This window comes from Onychomys torridus, chromosome 17, assembly GCF_903995425.1.
Source record: "Onychomys torridus chromosome 17, mOncTor1.1, whole genome shotgun sequence".
Classification (NCBI taxonomy): domain Eukaryota; kingdom Metazoa; phylum Chordata; class Mammalia; order Rodentia; family Cricetidae; genus Onychomys; species Onychomys torridus.
Genome location: NC_050459.1, coordinates 9,423,743 through 9,439,811, shown reverse-complemented (window position 1 = coordinate 9,439,811; position 16,069 = coordinate 9,423,743). Strand labels below are relative to the sequence as shown.

The 16,069-nt window shown below is 53.0% G+C and overlaps 2 protein-coding genes across 2 annotated transcripts; both read right to left on the bottom strand.

The window, feature by feature from the left end:
- Positions 1-806: 806 nt before the first annotated feature.
- Positions 807-4,125, bottom strand: LOC118597708. Its single transcript, XM_036209372.1, has 3 exons — positions 3,465-4,125; positions 2,894-3,002; positions 807-1,261 (listed from the first exon to the last, which is right to left on the bottom strand). The coding sequence occupies exons 1-3, from the start codon at positions 3,950-3,952 to the stop codon at positions 1,211-1,213; spliced, it is 648 nt and encodes a 215-aa protein (XP_036065265.1). The 5' UTR covers positions 3,953-4,125; the 3' UTR covers positions 807-1,210.
- A 3,747-nt stretch (positions 4,126-7,872) lies between these two features.
- On the bottom strand, positions 7,873-9,937 carry Sox1 (SRY-box transcription factor 1). Its single transcript, XM_036209371.1, has one exon. It carries the CDS (start codon positions 9,119-9,121, stop codon positions 7,946-7,948), a length of 1,176 nt encoding a protein of 391 aa, XP_036065264.1. The 5' UTR covers positions 9,122-9,937; the 3' UTR covers positions 7,873-7,945.
- Positions 9,938-16,069: the final 6,132 nt, after the last annotated feature.

Here is a 16,069-nt window from a genome sequence, read left to right as displayed (position 1 = left end):
ACTTCCCATCCTCTCTTGTTTCAAATCTACTTACCTGCCAATCACTTACTGAGTTCTTCCGTGGGCTATACTTATCAATACAGTGAAGGCCACCCCACTGCCACACTGAGCCCTGCTGAGACAAGCCCGTTAATCTGCACATGGCACTTTCATGTACACAGCTCTCGCTGTGAGACACTCTCAAGGGCATACCCATTTCACAGATGTAGTTCTGATACATGTGAAGAGAACAATGCGGTCATTTTTTGTATGCACCGATAAATGGTGCCTTTGCCATCTGGCTAGCAGGAGTGTTTTGGTGTATACCAGAGTGGTATTGATCCAGTGTATGCATATACAAATCCACTTGGTTCAAGGAAAGCATTGGGAAAGACTGTTCTGTCCCAGCAAGTCTTTCACTCACTGATTTCTAAAAACAGATGTGTGTGTGTGTGTGTGTGTGTGTGTGTGTGTGTGTGTGTGTGTGCCTCCCTCCCCTGGTCTGCATAGACAACTCTTGAGGAGATCCCGGATATGTTTGGGAGTGGGGTGAGGCTGAGACAACCAGCAGAAATGGGAAACAGAACCAGGCTCCATTGCTGCCTTCTAGGTGCAAGATCCAAATAATGCAGCACAAAAAACTCCCTTCACCCAACGTTGCTTCCCCCCCCCTAAAAAAAAATCACCAATTGAAGAACTAAATGAGCCCTTTATAAAAAACAAATTGCTACTCTGATCTTTTCAACATAGCCCTGGTATTTGCCCATTGTACACACACACACACACACACACACACACACACACACACACTCAGCCAATCAGCGTCATCTGCAAACACAGGCTTTCCAAGTGTTCTCCAGGGTCACCATCAGCATCTCCCTGACTGTGCCTGAGACAGGCCAGATTTGTGTGGCACCTGTGGTCAGCCCATGTGGGTCCTGGTCAGAGCATGAGGGCTGAGAGACCACTACCCTTGCAAAGCTCCATGTCTGAGTTTGGTACTGAAAGCCCAGTCCAAAGTCACCCTAACAAAGCCAGCTCTCCTCAGGGTCACATCACCACTGCTACCAATCATAGTCCAAAAGTGTGCAAGCCACATAGGGAGGACCAGGCAGGAATCAAGTGACTTTATGCTGTGTTGGAAGGCTTTCTTGGATTCCCTCAGGCCAGGCCAGATGCTCATGGTATGTCACAAGACTGAATCATCATTCCTACCTGTGTGTCATGGGTCTCACCCAGGAGACAGTGAACCCTGTCCAGTTGATCTTGGAATCATGGGCACCTGGGAACAGGCAAGAATGACCTCTGCTGAAGAGATGGGGAGTGTGACAGCTCTCCAGTAGCCCTGAGAAGTCCCTTTGCACAGGGTGGATCACTGCACGGCACCTCTGCCACACCTGCCTCCTAAAGTCCCAGTGCCTGACTTTGATTTCAAGGACTTGCTTCTACTTTACCTGACCATTCCTGGCGGTTTCCTGTTTGCTGGGCTCTGAAACCCCGTATGGTATTCCTACCTAGGTGTTTGGTGATTCTGGTTTCACATCTGCACCACAGACCCGCAGTTGAGGAAACTATTTGTCAAGTGTACAGAGCAGACATCCTGGTCAACCTTCTCTCTTCAGTTCAGTGTAGAAACAAAGGACTGGCGTCCAGCTCCACCCAGCAGAGGTTCGAGCCCCTCCATTTACTGAACTGTGCTTGTGGGTCAGACTTTTTAAAGCCTGACTGTTACAGCCCTCTTCCTGATAAAAGATGCTCGCTCACCTGGATGGCCCCTCTCCTGCCACTTAGAAGCAAGACGCTGGTCTCCGCTTTGTTTTTCTAGAAGATCCTGATGCTGCTTCTAACTGCTGTATAGGTGGCTTTAAAAAAAAAATCTATACGGTATTTTTGCCTGTGGATTCCCTGACTCGTGTGAAATTGGGGTCAGGTCTCGCACTGTGCATCTATCTCTCCACTCAGCGTGCCACCGCTGCCTTGTAACATCTCTTGTTAGCATTTCCGGGGTGCTGGGGGAGAAAACAACGTCTGGGTGATGGTTCCTGTCAGTCTCCCCATTGTCAGGCCCAGTCTTACGTTTCTCCACACTCACAATATTTCCCCACTGGGAACACGCCTGACATTGCAATTTCTCACAACTGCAGCTCTGCAGTGAATGCCTAATTCCCGAAACTGCAAAATCTAACAAAAGCTGATTTTTTCCACTGATTTGACTGGCTGACTATTCCGAGGCATTGCGTGTGGTGACCTGCTGTTCTCCACAAACAGCGTCTTTAATGTACCCACACGGCTGTTCTGAAGTGGCTGAGGGCAATTAAATCCTCACGAGCTGCCCGCAGGGCATTCAGGAAGACTGGATGGCCAGCGTCTCTGTCCCAGACAAATTTCCCCTAGAGGTCATTTAGCAGCTGGTCCTGCAGCATTCTGGTCTTCGATTTTGAACTCTGAACTCCAAACATACTTTCCACCTCAGTGCCTGTGAAAGTCCACACTGTGCCCACTATGCAAGGATGTGTGAGTTCACCAAGAGTTGGATCATTTAAACACACACACACAAACACACACCAAAACAAAACAAGAAACACACCTAAAACTGGCTCTGTCCTTTTCCCTGCTGGTGATGTTTGCTTATGTGGAAGTGAAAATTCAGAGGATCTGGCAATTTTGTGCTTTTTATTTTTACTACCCCAACATATGCTCTTTGTCTGTGGATATTCTACTTCCTTGAGCCCTTCCGTATTTTCCACACTTGTCACACATTACCAGCATCGTCTCAGTGTGAGTCCGCAGGGCTCTAAGGAAGACTGAGCCTACTTCATTATCATCTAGCTTCCCTCCAGCCCGCCACTCCGCGTTCCAGGCCTCCATCAGTCTGAACCAACAGTGGATTTTGCCCATTGGTATTTTCACTCACCCCGTGTAGAGAACCAGGTCTGGCGACAAAGCGGCAGTAATAACGTATTCTTTTCAACACCACCTCACCCACAGCTCCCAACGAGAAGAAGCGAAGAGCAGGGCAGAGTCTAAAATAAAACAGGGGTTCGTGAAAGGACCGCTAAGTCCAGCTTTCAAGGACTGGGTCTTTTTTTTTTTTTTTTTTCATTTTTATTCACTTAAAAAAATACTGCTTAAGGATGCTGAGTGGTGTTTATAAAACCTCTGTCTCTTGGGCAGAGGCCTGCGAAGCTTTCTCCTGAGACTCGAATCCCAAGGAGGAGCATGCAGACGGACCCCCAGATTAGCCAGAGCAGACCTTCTCTGAGATGGAAACCCTTGAAGGCAGATTACCGCTGTCCAGGCCCAGACCCAGGCCCAAGCGATCCCGCCTGTGCCCGGGCAGAACTAGGCCACTCTGCCTCATCCGTGTCTCTGCTTTCCAGGAGACCCTGTCTCCCCTCCCCCTCTCTGCGCCCACTTGTTGCGGTCTCGCCTGGGACCTGTTTGGTTCCCCCACTGATTGTGAAAGGGTTTGGCTTGAGGCTGACCCCAGGCCAGGACTTTCTCCGCTGTAATCCTGTAGTCTTTGACACAAACCCTCCTTTCTTAATTCCCCAGCGGTCTCCGGGCAAGCGTGGACATGAGTAGGGTGGGCGCCAGGCCCTGACTTGCCACCCCGGCAAGGATGGAGGAACTCTAAGAGAGGATGGATGTCGCTCTGAAACTGCCTCCGACGGGGCGGCTGTGCTGGAGAGCATGCGTGGGGAGAGGAGAGGGGCCTCGCAGGCGGGAAGCGGACCCCGAGCATCAAGACAAAGAGACGGCCTGTCAGCGCACGGAGGGAGAGCCCAGCGCGAGCAGAAGCTGCAGACGGAGGGCGAGGGGAAGGGAGGGGAGAGGAAGAAGTGGTGGACCAGAGGGCGCAGAGAGGGGCGTGAGAGAAGAGCGAGGTGCGGGACTCAGCGGAGAGCAGAACCACAGAACCGTGACTTGGGTCGCCGAAGGCAGAGCGCAGAAGTCCCGGCACGAGCGCCATGGGAGGCCGGCTCGCTCCCCGAGGGGTCCCGGCCCCAACACCCGGCCACGTCCGTGGCCGCACTGCCCCTCTGGTGGGTTCTGGGGGGGAGGATGAAGCCAGGTCCTGCCGCGCGCAGCTGGAGAGGAAGAGCCTCGCGGGGGCAGGGGGGAGAGGAGGAAGGCGGGCAAGAGGAGAGGGAGGGGTGCGGCGCCCCTAACCAGAGAGGCTGCCTGGTTGCCACCAGTCCCCCCGCCACCCTGCACAGAAGGACTCCGGCGCTCTCTCCCGGGGACCCGCGCTGCATCCCTCCTCCCCATCCGCCCGGGCCTCGCAGTCCCGCCAAGTAGTCAGGGTGCCAAGGCCAAGTCTGTTTTTCTCCTGAACTTTCCCAGGACTCTAACCTAGGGTTGGATTCCACCGCAGGGCTCCCGGACACCCGCTGCGGAAGCTAGGTGGGGGAGAGGGCGTGACCAGAAGAGCACAGGGGCCCGAGCCAGCGGTGCTGGACCCGGGCTGGACAGAGCTTGCTTTCCTGCCTCCCCAGAGCACGAGTGCTGTGGAGGGCTTCTCGAATTGACTGGAATTTTCCGGAGACAGAGCTCGGCAGTGCCCAGTCTTTGTCGGGGGAAAATGAAATGCGTGAATATGAGTGTTATTCTTCTCCCACACGCATGATTTTAATAGACCTATCAGTCACATCCCGACACATCTGCAGATCAGGCGCGCTGCGCCCGCAACTCCTTAAAAAAAAAAAAAATTAATTCGTTTCATCTGCCTACTAGTGGGCTTGAGGGAGGGTGTCAAAGTCTCAGTGGCAACAATAAAAAGGGGCCAGTGAGTTTGTTTGTTTGTTTGTTTGTTTTTGTTTTTTTAAGTGAGGAAGAAAGAAAGGGGAAGAGGAGAGAGGGAAGGAGGGAGAGGAGAGAGAGCTGGGAGGCGGGGTGGGGGTGGGTGGGGGGGGGGGGAAAGACCGTCAAGCGAATCATCCTGCTTAGTTCACCGGTGAGTTTAGACGCCACCCAGGTGCCCTACACAAAGTTATGCAAACTTTATCCAGGCTTGACAAAGATTCTGCCCCGCTCTCCGCAGAGATTTTAAACAAAACTGCTCTAATAGAATGAAACACCGTCCGTGCATTGGAAGTGAATTACCATGTAATAATGACCACAAAGAACTCACTTGAACAAAAACGTGCGTTGCTTGGTTAGGATCTACATTTATCCTTGAGTTGTGCTCCAAGTAAGACCTAGGTGAAAATCCTCCCCACTTATTTAAACTGGAGAGAGCCTGCCCGGATCCGGCCCCCCATCTTGAGAGGAGTTCCCCTTAATCTTCCTGCTTTATTTTCAAATTAAGTCATTAGAGTATTTCTCCTCGTCCTTCACACCAGTAGAAACCAGAGGAAAGTGGTGTGGAGGCCTGGCACAAAGCATCCCAGCTCACTGGGTGGAGTTCAAGCAGGGAACATACAACACACAAAAACGAGGGGGCTGAGCTGTCTGGTGTTCCCTAGATGACTAACTTTACGCGTGGCACTTCACTTACAGTGGGCCATAACTCCTCTGGCAATGAGCCCTGGGTTAGCTGCCCACAGCTAAAGAACCCCAGAAGCCCAGGCTTGACAGAGGTGAGTGTGGCTACCCCTGCCTCCACTGCAGAAAGAAGGCGGTGGTGTTGGGGACCAGTCAGCAAAGGCCCTTGTGTATTAAGGGGAAGGTGGGCTGGACCCCCGAAAGTACCCTAGGATTTCCCCCAAGGAGGTTACTGGGCTCTTCTTCCCGGACTGCCTGAGTGTCAAAGCTCCCTTCTTGGACTCCTAAGTAAGCAAAGCCGTTCTGGAAACAACAGAGCAAAAACCCTAAAGGAAAACTGGAGAGAGGAAAAACAAAAGCAGGAGGTGTCCTTTTAATACCTTATCAGAAAGCAGTGGGCAGCGCTCTTGGATCTCTTGCAATCACTTTAAGGTTTAAGCAAAATCATCAAAATGACTTTTAAAAAAAAAAAAAAATCACACATGTCGCTTTGTAAGGTTAGCATTTATACGGAAAAATATTCTCCAGTGTAGGCTGAGCTAAGGTCTTACTGAACTGATAGAGTAAGTCCTCGTTCAAATGGCTAGTTCATACTCATTAAAAAAAAAAAAAAAAAAGGAAGAAAGAAAAAGGAAGTGGAGGAAATGAGGGGAAAGGATGCTGAAATTAGTATTATTTCTTATCTGGACTTAAGGGAAATCTCCTTCAAAAATAGAATTTCATTCTAATGTCATGATTAATTTCAAAACATATTTACTGCAGTATAGCTTTTAAATGCAATATTTAATGCTGTCAGATTACTTGAAGACGAAGTTTTACAGAAAACTTTAAATTCCAGAAAAAAAACCTGCAATGTACCAATAAACACCTAGAAAAAATATAATTAAAAATATTTAAAGCATCAAACAACCTCAAGATCTGGTCAGGAATAATAAACACCGTATTCTGTGTTTACATTCCCTAGCAACCTGCATCCCGTTTCACACAGGAGAGGGGGTGATCGGTTCTCTCTCTCTCTCTGTGAGTGTGTGTGTGTGTGTGTGTGTGTGTGTGTGTGTAAGAAAATCCGGGAAATTATGTTGCATTTTCTCAGAGAGGAAGGGGGAGGTGTTGGGGTAGGATTTGGGTGAGGGACACTGTGGTGGTGCGTTCTGGGTCAGGATTGCTTCCTTGAACCACAGGAAGGTAATTTCACTTACAATCCCAATTACAGAGCTATCAAAGGCACGCTGTCTTGGTGGTGGTCGTGGTCCCCCATCCTTGGCCTCTTCCCACCAGTCCCACCGTTGAGTACTGTCCTTTATCCTTCCAACCAGGACCAAGCTGCCTCAAAAACTACTACAGTAGGTGAAGGGCAGAACCACAGCAAAGAAATGCAAAAACTGTGCCAGGGCCTCGGCAGTTAAAATGCGAAACCATTAGGAGGTATTTTGTAGTTACTCCCTTCTGTGTTAACCGTCAACTCTACAGAATAATCCATGGAGTTTAGCTTTCTCTTTTCCCACTGAATAAAGCCACTGAAGCGCTGCCCTCCGCTCGGCGGGGCTCTCTTACCCTTGGGCCCTATTGGTAATTCTCCTTCAACAGATTGCTAATTGTATTTTGAACTCATAAATCATGCATATAAAATTAGCACGTTTCAATTTCATAGGGAAACGGGCTTTTCTCTCTTAAACGTATTGATTCAAATTTTGATGCATTTTGGCGTGTGGGGGGAAATCTCTTTGTTTTTTTTTTTTTGTTTTGTTTTTTGTTTTTTTAAGAATGAAAGACTTGCAGGCTATGTACATAATCTGACTCCTCTCCCCCCCCATACCGCAACGCCTAAAATAAAAATGTCACAACGCATTTACAAGAAATAATACAAAACAAAACAAAACAAAACAAAAAAGGGAAATGCTCGGATACAGAGTTTTACAAAACCCAGAATATATCTCCACCGTCTGAGAGGGGACCGCGGTATAAATGAACCAACCAACCCAAAAGAGCCGTAACAACTACAAAAAACTTGTAAATGTTTGGATCTGCCTTACTACATTTGTAACAAGTGAGAACAGCTCGAGGTCCGTCACTCGGCCTCAGGCAGAAGAGCCGGCGGGAAGTAAACCCCCGGGAAAGTTACAGTGCTGGCAGTCATACAAAAGTTGGCATCGCCTCGCTGGGTTTTGTCCTTTGTCCTCCCGAGCCGAGAAAACGCTGTGTGCCTCCTCTGCGGACGATAAATACTGTACAAAAGGTCTCGTGAAAACACCAAAGTTCAGTCTATGACGCCAGTCTGGTGTCAGCGCCTGGGAGTCCCGGGAAAAGGTGAGAGGGGGCAGGTGTCACCTGGTGCTCCGATCTCCAGAGCGGTCTTTTGACAAAAACGTGGAGACGTCTGTACAAAGTCGAGCTCTGGAGGCTCCGGGGCGCAGGCCTCACGCTCTTCGTCGCCGGGTCGGCGGCCTGGAGCCGCACTGTCCCCGGCGTCCCCGCGGCGCTAGATATGCGTCAGGGGCACCGTGCCGTTGACGCCCGCGCCCGCGCCCTGGTAGTGCTGTGGCAGCGAGTGCAGCCGGCTCTGGGCCGCGGCAGCCGCAGCCGCCGCCGGGTCGCCCCCCTCGCCGGCGGGCAGGTACATGCTGATCATCTCGCGCAGGTCCCCCGGGCAAGGCGCCCGCGAGTGCGCGGGGGCCGGCGGACTGCCGCTGGGCTCTGACTTGACCAGCGAGCCGAGGGCGCCTAGGGCACCCGACGAGGCGGCCGCCGCAGCCGCCGCGGCCGCCACAGCCGAGTTCTGGTGCGCGCCGCCCGCCGCGGCCGCCGCGGCTGCTGCGGCGCCGTAGGGGATGCCGCCGTAGCCCGAAGGCGACGCGCTCATGTAGCCCTGAGAGTTGGAGATGGGGCTGTACTGCAGGGCGCCCATGTCGTAGCGGTGCATGGGCTGCGGGTTGTGAGGATGCGCGTGCGGATGGTGCGGGTGCGGGTGCGCCGGGTGCGCGTGCGGGTGCGCGCCGCCCGCGCCCGGGTGCTGCCCGTAGGCTAGCTGTGCCTCCTGCATCATGGCCGCGGCTGCAGCCGCCGCGGCCACCGAGCCGGGGTAGGCGCCGTTTGCCCAGCCGTTGACATGCGCGTAGCCGCCTCCCGCCGCGCCGCCCGGGCTCTCCAGGCGCTGGCCCACGGCCGCCGCCCCGACGCCCACGCCCACGCCCATGGCCACGGCCGCGCCGCCGCCACCTGCGCCGGCCGCCAGCAGCCCGCCGGCCAGCGAGTACTTGTCCTTCTTGAGCAACGTCTTGGTCTTACGGCGCGGCCGGTACTTGTAATCCGGGTGCTCCTTCATGTGCAGCGCGCGCAGTCGCTTGGCCTCGTCGATGAACGGCCGCTTCTCGGCCTCGGACATGACCTTCCACTCGGCCCCCAGGCGCTTGCTGATCTCCGAGTTGTGCATCTTGGGGTTCTCCTGGGCCATCTTGCGCCTCTGTCCGCGGGACCACACCATGAAGGCGTTCATGGGCCGCTTGACCCGATCCTGGTTGGCCTTGGTGCCCCCGCCGCCGCCGCCGCCCCCGCCCCCACCACCACCCCCGCCCGCCCCGGCCGGGCCCGAGAGGTTCGTGGGCGCCTGGGCGCCGCCGGGCGAGTGCAGGTCGGTTTCCATCATCATGCTGTACATCTGGGCGGCTAGCGGGTTCACCGGCACCGCAAAGAGAGGGCCTGGAGCATAGACGGCCGGGTGGGGGTGGGTGGGTGGAGAGAGGATCAGCCCAGAGAGACTGGGGGGGGGGGTGCCTAGCAGAGAGAAGGGGGTTGGGTGGAGGCAACAACAAAAAAGAGGCAAAAGCACACGCACTTAGCGCGGGTCCAGCTCGCAGGTGGAAAGTTTCTCCGGGTGCACAAACCACTTGCCAAAGGGGCCGTTGGTCAGGACGATCGCCGCCGCCGCCGCTGCCGCAGTCCGGGCTCTCTCGACTGAGCTGTGCAAACAGGTGCAATCGTGGCCAAGTTGAGGCTCCACTTTCTGGGTCTGAAGCGGTGCCCCTGGGCCCGATACCGGGTTCGCTGCCTCCTCTTGGCGGCTCGAAGTCTCTTTCCTGCGCTGGCTTCCTTGGCGGCTTTCAACTCCGGGGCCGCAACTTCTAGCAGGGCGGCGCGCCGCGTGCGCTGGGCATGTGCTGGTCCCAGGTGCCTGGGGGGAGCCAAGCTCTGAGGGGGACTCGGAGGGGGGTTCGGAGGGGGCGATCGCGGTGCAGCTAGGGAGGGGGTTAAGGACAGCGGTGGGAGTGCCAACGCGTGCAGAGAGCCAGAGAGCCGGGCCGCTGTGCCTAGGACAAGCTGTCCGCTGCCTGCCTGGGGCCGTGCGCTCGGAGCGGAGGCGCACGCGGGGCCGGTGGCGCGGGGGGCCCAGCAGCCATACGCCGGGCCCGGGCTGCCATTAAATGAGTGCGCCGCGGCCAATGGGAGCCGCCGGCGGCGGTGATTTGCATGGCGCGCTGGCGAGTGACGTGTGGAGGGAGTAGATACACTGGGCGCGGGCGGCGGTGCAAGGAGGTGGAGGAGGAGAAGGGAGGGGGGGGAGCAAGGGCAGGAAGGAGGGGGAAAAGGGGGCGCGGGGGGGCGGGGTCACAGCCACACTGCTTCCTGAGCGCGCGCGCGCGGCGGCGATGGCGGCGAACCCGGAGCTCGCCCCCTTCTCCTCTCCCCGCCCGCGCGCTCCGAATGATTAACGATTGGGTTGAAAACCAAGAGGAAGAAAGAATCGCTGTCGGGGGAGGCGGGGGGAATACAGCCCTGGGTCGTGTTTAAATGCGCTCATTGGAAACCCAGCTCCTCCCCTGTCCCCAGCCAGCCAACTCTGCGCCCGCAGGGAAGGAGAAAGTTGGAGATAGAGGCCACACTTTGCACTCAGCCAGAGTGCAGAATAACAGCGGTGAGGGGAGATCTTCCCAGGGGGAGCTTAAGCCGAAAGCACTACTGCTGGTTTTCACGCCAGGCAGTCTCTCCCACCCCCCCCCCCCCCCCCCCCCCCCCCACCCCCGGCGCTCAGCGCGTTCTCCAGAGCCTGCTCTAGCAAAGGCCTTTCCAGATCCCGAATCTATAATAATTCGGGTCTCCGTGGATGGAGTTTGCGGCCGCTTTTGTGTGGTGCAGGGCTCATAGCTCCCTTATCTACCCTGAACTTTCTTTACGGGGGGGGGGGGTGGAGGGGGTGGATGGGGGTGTGTCTTTTAATGGATCGGGGTGTTATAGTCAGGTACTCTTCCCAATTTACTTTCTCCTCTTGAATTTCTGCGAAGGTCAAAAACAGGATCTGTCTGGAATCTAGTTACTCCAACACTCAAAAAAGTTTGTTGAAACAGCAAGAGAGTACCTACCTACCCCATTCTTTTCTGGAATGATTCTCCAAGCAGCTGTTGGTCAAAGGACTTCGAAAACCGTGTGAACTCGGGGTGTGGGAGGGGATGCTGAAAGCCAGTTGAAAGGTGGTACCTCCGATCCGGTGGCAGTGCGGCTGCCTTTTTGTGTTGTTTTGTTTCTTCCTACATCGTGAAGGAGAAAGGCCGGTCCTGGGGATGATCAAGACATACCACACAGGGCTGTAATTCTTGAATCTCAGAACAAGTATGCTTCCGGGGTGTACAGGAGATTTCCAACCCAATCTCAGACTACATGGGTTCAGACTGCCATTTCCAAGAGAAAGATGGGGGCTTGACTTAAAGGTTTCTTCCAGAAAGACCCATAGAATGCAGAAGTTCTTCCGACATCCTTGAGCGGGGTAGGGTGGAAATAGAACTTTCTACTCCTGAGACGAAGGTGCCTCAGGAGATTGCTGTTGGGCAAGGCAGGCCTTGCTGAATGCCTGCAGACCGCCCGGTGCGTAATCCAAAGGCTCTTCTGACGGCAGAGATAACGGATAATAGCAAGAACAAGGGTGTTTCCAGTATGTTGGCTGCCGACCTTGTGGCAATTCTTTTTTTTTTTTTTTTCCTGTTAGCAAAATTATCTGAGCCTGTGAATTCCTGACCCCATTGCTCCCTTGCTACGATTATTACATAGATTTATTTTTATTTCATTTTATTTTTAGCCCGGGTTGTTACAGCACAGTGCAGCAGCAAATCCATCCCTCTGCCAATTGACCTTTCATTTCGGGCCATCCAGTACTTACTAGTAAACTCATCAAATAATATAGAATGTGCTAGAAAGGAAACATTTCACATTTTTAAATAAACATCTAGGTTATAGACTTAGTTTTCTGCTACTTTCTTATTCCAGCATCCCAGTTTATTAAATCTTTTGATTTGTTTCATGAACTACCTACAAATATCAGTTACATTGTAAATGAACAAAACGAACAGGGATATTGTTTAAGAATTCGGTAGAACCATTTCCCTTTGATAATTTAGGAGGCAATGGGTGTGCAGAGAGATCCACTGTGTTAGGGGAAGTCAGCAAGACTGAAATAAAAGAAACGCTTTACAAATTATAAACTATATTATCCACTTAGCAATTGAAAGATTTCTTTCCTGTGCTTTTCAATTTAGATTTTTAAACTAAATAGCCAAAGACCCCCTGAAAACGCTTTGTATGGATCAAGCTTGGCACATTATTTTCCATATCAATGGGGCAATTTATTTTATAAACACCCTGCACTCCAGTGAGCTTTGCAGGAATGCTTTATGCTTTGGGGAACTTGGATAGATGACTTTGAAATGGTCTCATTTCTTTCTACCAAGCCCTGAACATTGTTTCCAAATAGGATGTTATCCTTGTTTTCCAGAACATCTAAATAGGAGGTAAATGGCGTCACATTGCATGCAGCCACGTTGGTGCTTGTCACTCAGGGCACTACTCTTCAGAAGCCCCGAGTAGTAATAACTGTTCCCAGCTCAAGTCTGTGCAAACCCTGTGGGTGCCCACCTGCAGAAGTAGGAGATCAGAGGTGCAGGTGTAACTTGTTGCCAAGTGACAGAAGATTGGCAGCCGCCGCCTGTGCCAATGAAGCAGTGGTGGGCATGGTGTGCCCGCCCACCCTGCGCCTCATCCTGGCATGAGCAGTGAGGAGCATTGCAACTCCTGTCAGTGATAACTTCTGGAAGCCTCTGCTTCTCGCTTCTTCTATGCTCACTCCCCCAAATGGTTCTACACACACACACACACACACACACACACACACACACACACACACAGCCCAAAACCAGTTTGATAAATACTTCTGTCTGCTTCCCATCCTCCCCAGCCAGCTTGGTGGGGCTGCCACCCAGCCTCTCATCCGGATGCCACCCTAAAAACTATATTCTTGAGGATTTGGAGACTAACTGTACCATACCCAAATAACACTAGAGAAACTCCAGAACCAAGACAAGGATTAGTTTCCACTGTTGACTGACCAGTTTGGTTCTTTCAGCAACTCAGGAATTTCACTATGCCATGGCTCAAAATGCCAAAAGACCGACTTAGAAAAGTGGCTAAGTTTTTATTCAACCTGTGATTATAACCCTCAGAAAATTCATGTCGACCCGTTGCTAGAGGAAATTATGTGTGCATGTAGTATATGTATATGTGCCTGTATATGTAAATGAGCATAGGTAAATTGTGAAGGTGTGTATATATGGACATGATGTGTTTAAGCTTTTGCACAAAAGCCTTGACTTTCAAATAAACCGAGTTCTGGACTTTAAACATCATAAACTTGAATCCCTGACAGAGAGTAAGCAGTATTTTCACTCCCTTACACACATCTTTGTGCTCACGAGAAATCTTTGGTGTAAAGAGGGCCCCTGTGGACAGAACCCCTTGATCCTTTTCTTGAGAAATCTATTTGTGGGTTACTGTGTTCAGCATTAGCCTCAAGCTTCGAACAAGGTGGGTAGGCTGAGGTTCTTGGGGACCGTGCAAGACTAGAAATGATCCCATGGGAGGTCCAGACTATCTGCCCCGGTGACAATCTCCTGGCCATGTTCAGAACAAGTCTGTCAAAAGGCTGGTGAGGCCCTTGGAGCACAGAGGACACGTGGAGGTGTCTCCTGGGAACTCCCTGGGGCAAAGCCTCCTGGGTTCTGATGTACCCTGGGTGGGCTGAGAGAATAGGTGAAGACCTCTAGCGAAGCGGCAGTTTCTAGGCAGGACTGTGGAGGGAGGAAAGAGTAACCGTGACAGGAGCAAACAAAATTCCGGAGAGGGGAAAGAAGGCTGCAAGCAGGAAAAGGCCTCCGAGGTCACCTCGGCCAACAGGAGGCGCAGATTACGGGCCAAGTGGGAGGAGGGCGAATCCGAGAGGGGCGGGCACGGAGGATGTGACTCCATCCCGGGACCTGCAGCCGGAGCTGGAGGGCAGCGCTGGGGCCGAAGCCCCTAGGCGTGTCAGTGTGGACCCTGCGGCGGCGCGGGCCGCGATCGCCGTCTGCTGGCGGCCACCACCCTCTCTGTTCTCCCCAGAGCCACCTCGGGCTGTCACCTGGGTGGCCGAGGCGCCCCTCGCCCAGCTAAGGCTATCACAGCGTCCCTGGAGGGTTGGCCAGTTCAGTGTTTGAGTTTCAGCGTGCGCCTCTGACCCTGGAGTCTAGGGGGCCGTCTTTTCTCCTGGGTCGTCCCCAAGCCCTCTCAAGCCAATCTCCTGGGGTCCAGCCCGGACTGACTAATTTGGGGGAGTTCTTCACAAACAGCGAAAGGAGCCCAATTACAAAGCTGTGTGGTTTGTTCGTTGTTACTGATTTGTTCAAAAGGGGGAGAAGAAATAAAATCGAGGTAAAGGGGGAAAGTCGGGGGTGGGGACAAAGGAAGAGAATCACTCGCAAATGAAGAACTTTGGATGATCCCCGCGTCTTTATCAGCAGCCCTCAGAGTCCATTTCTCCCGAACGGCGGCGGCGCCTGATTTGGAAAGCCGCTGCAACCGCGCCTGTGGGAAAGGGGTAAATAAAGTCCTCTCGTCTAAGCTGCCAGGCTCCGGTTCCAGCCGTCAGCGCGGCGACCAGCACAGACAATCCGGAGCTGCACTGCGTGTGCGTACATGCCTCCTGGCTCTCTGGGTGGAAGCATTCGGAGAATCTCTGGGAGCTTCGAGTAGGGGCTCACCCTGTGAGCAGTGCTCACACATATAATTCAAATTTCACAGCTGACCTGCTCTGAAAACCTCAATCAGCTTCTAATTGAAGGGAAAACAAAATATTGCTTCCCTACAGCAGAGCTAACGATTTAATCATTATATCAGACATTATAGCTTTTAATTAGGCTAATGCTGATACTGTATGGAAAGAGATAATTCAACACAGTTCTTGATGAATTCTGTAATTGGGTTAACGGCGGAGCAGTCGGGGGAGAGACGTCAATATTCAAGCTGCGTCTGTAGCCACCAGGTTTATGAATGAAAGAGGGGAGGAAAGCCTGGAACCCAAGGGGGCATTGCGCCCTCTCTCCCCAGAGCTGCGGGTGCCAGGGGAAGAGGCGACCGAGATGCCAGCCTGGTTGGGCCGCCGCTGGGTGCCAGGCCTCGCGGGTTTGGAACCGAACACCCACTTCTGCCGCGTGAAATTTCCTGACAAGAATTTCAGCAGGCCTACCTTGCGGATACACCTGGGCACCAGATGTCTGAATCTATCCACTCAGCCCAAACCCATCCCTACGCGAGGGCCGAGCCTTCAGCAACTTACTGCTCTGTGCTTGTCCACCAGCGGCTTTTGAAAGAGCTGGCGCTGCCCGGGCTCCCACCCATCGCGAGTGCCGACTGGGCGTCCACAGCACAGCGCCCGCCCCTGGCACTGGCACTGGGCAGGCAGCTGCTCTCTCTACCCATGCGGTTCTCTGCGGGCACCCTGGGTGCTCCAGGCTCTGGTGGTGTTGCAGACTGTCGGCACTCCTGTGTCAATGCCAATAAAGAAAGGACAGATCTAGCGCGTGTCCAGGCTCATACCCAACCTCTTGCCCCCATTGCCCTTGGCTGAGCTGCTGCTTGGCCTTGGGCTGCAGGAGAAGGCTAGCAATTAGAGGGTGTGGGCCCGCTTCCCTTCCCACAAAAGAACGGGCAAGGAAAGGAGGAAAAAAAATCCGTTTGGATTCGCTTGCAGGAAGCAAATTGTGCCAGGGGCACGAGTGACCTCTCCTCTCCCTTCGCATTCTCTCTGCCAAGTAGGTCCTGGGCTAGACCATGTTTCCGGGTCAACCTGCCACGGCGCTCCACCCGGCGTCCCGGCATCTGTCAGATGCGGCGTTCTGCTGGGGCAGGAACTTTCCTAACCCTCTTATGCCTTTGGATTTCTACTACACTCAAAATTTGTGCTTAGAGGAGGGCTCGCGGTGAGCCTTGGGTTTTGAGGAAAGGCGCAGTCGCCTCTGTAATTTGGTTGCGCTTTTCAGCAAAGCCACAGAAGCCGGGCTTTCCGCGGTGTTAACCCAGATGTTTTCAGGGTGTGATTTTTATGTACTTTAAAATTTTCTGCCGCCGTTCTTGAATTTTTCTCTTAGTCTTTGGTTTAACTACATCAGCACAATATTCTCCTTCAAGATAAATATACTGTATTGTGATTCATCCGTGTCTTATTTTGTCAGCAATTACTGCAAAATTAAATGGGTCACTGTGAAAGTTTCATTTACTCAGCCCCCCGTAATTAACAGTTTGAATACACCTT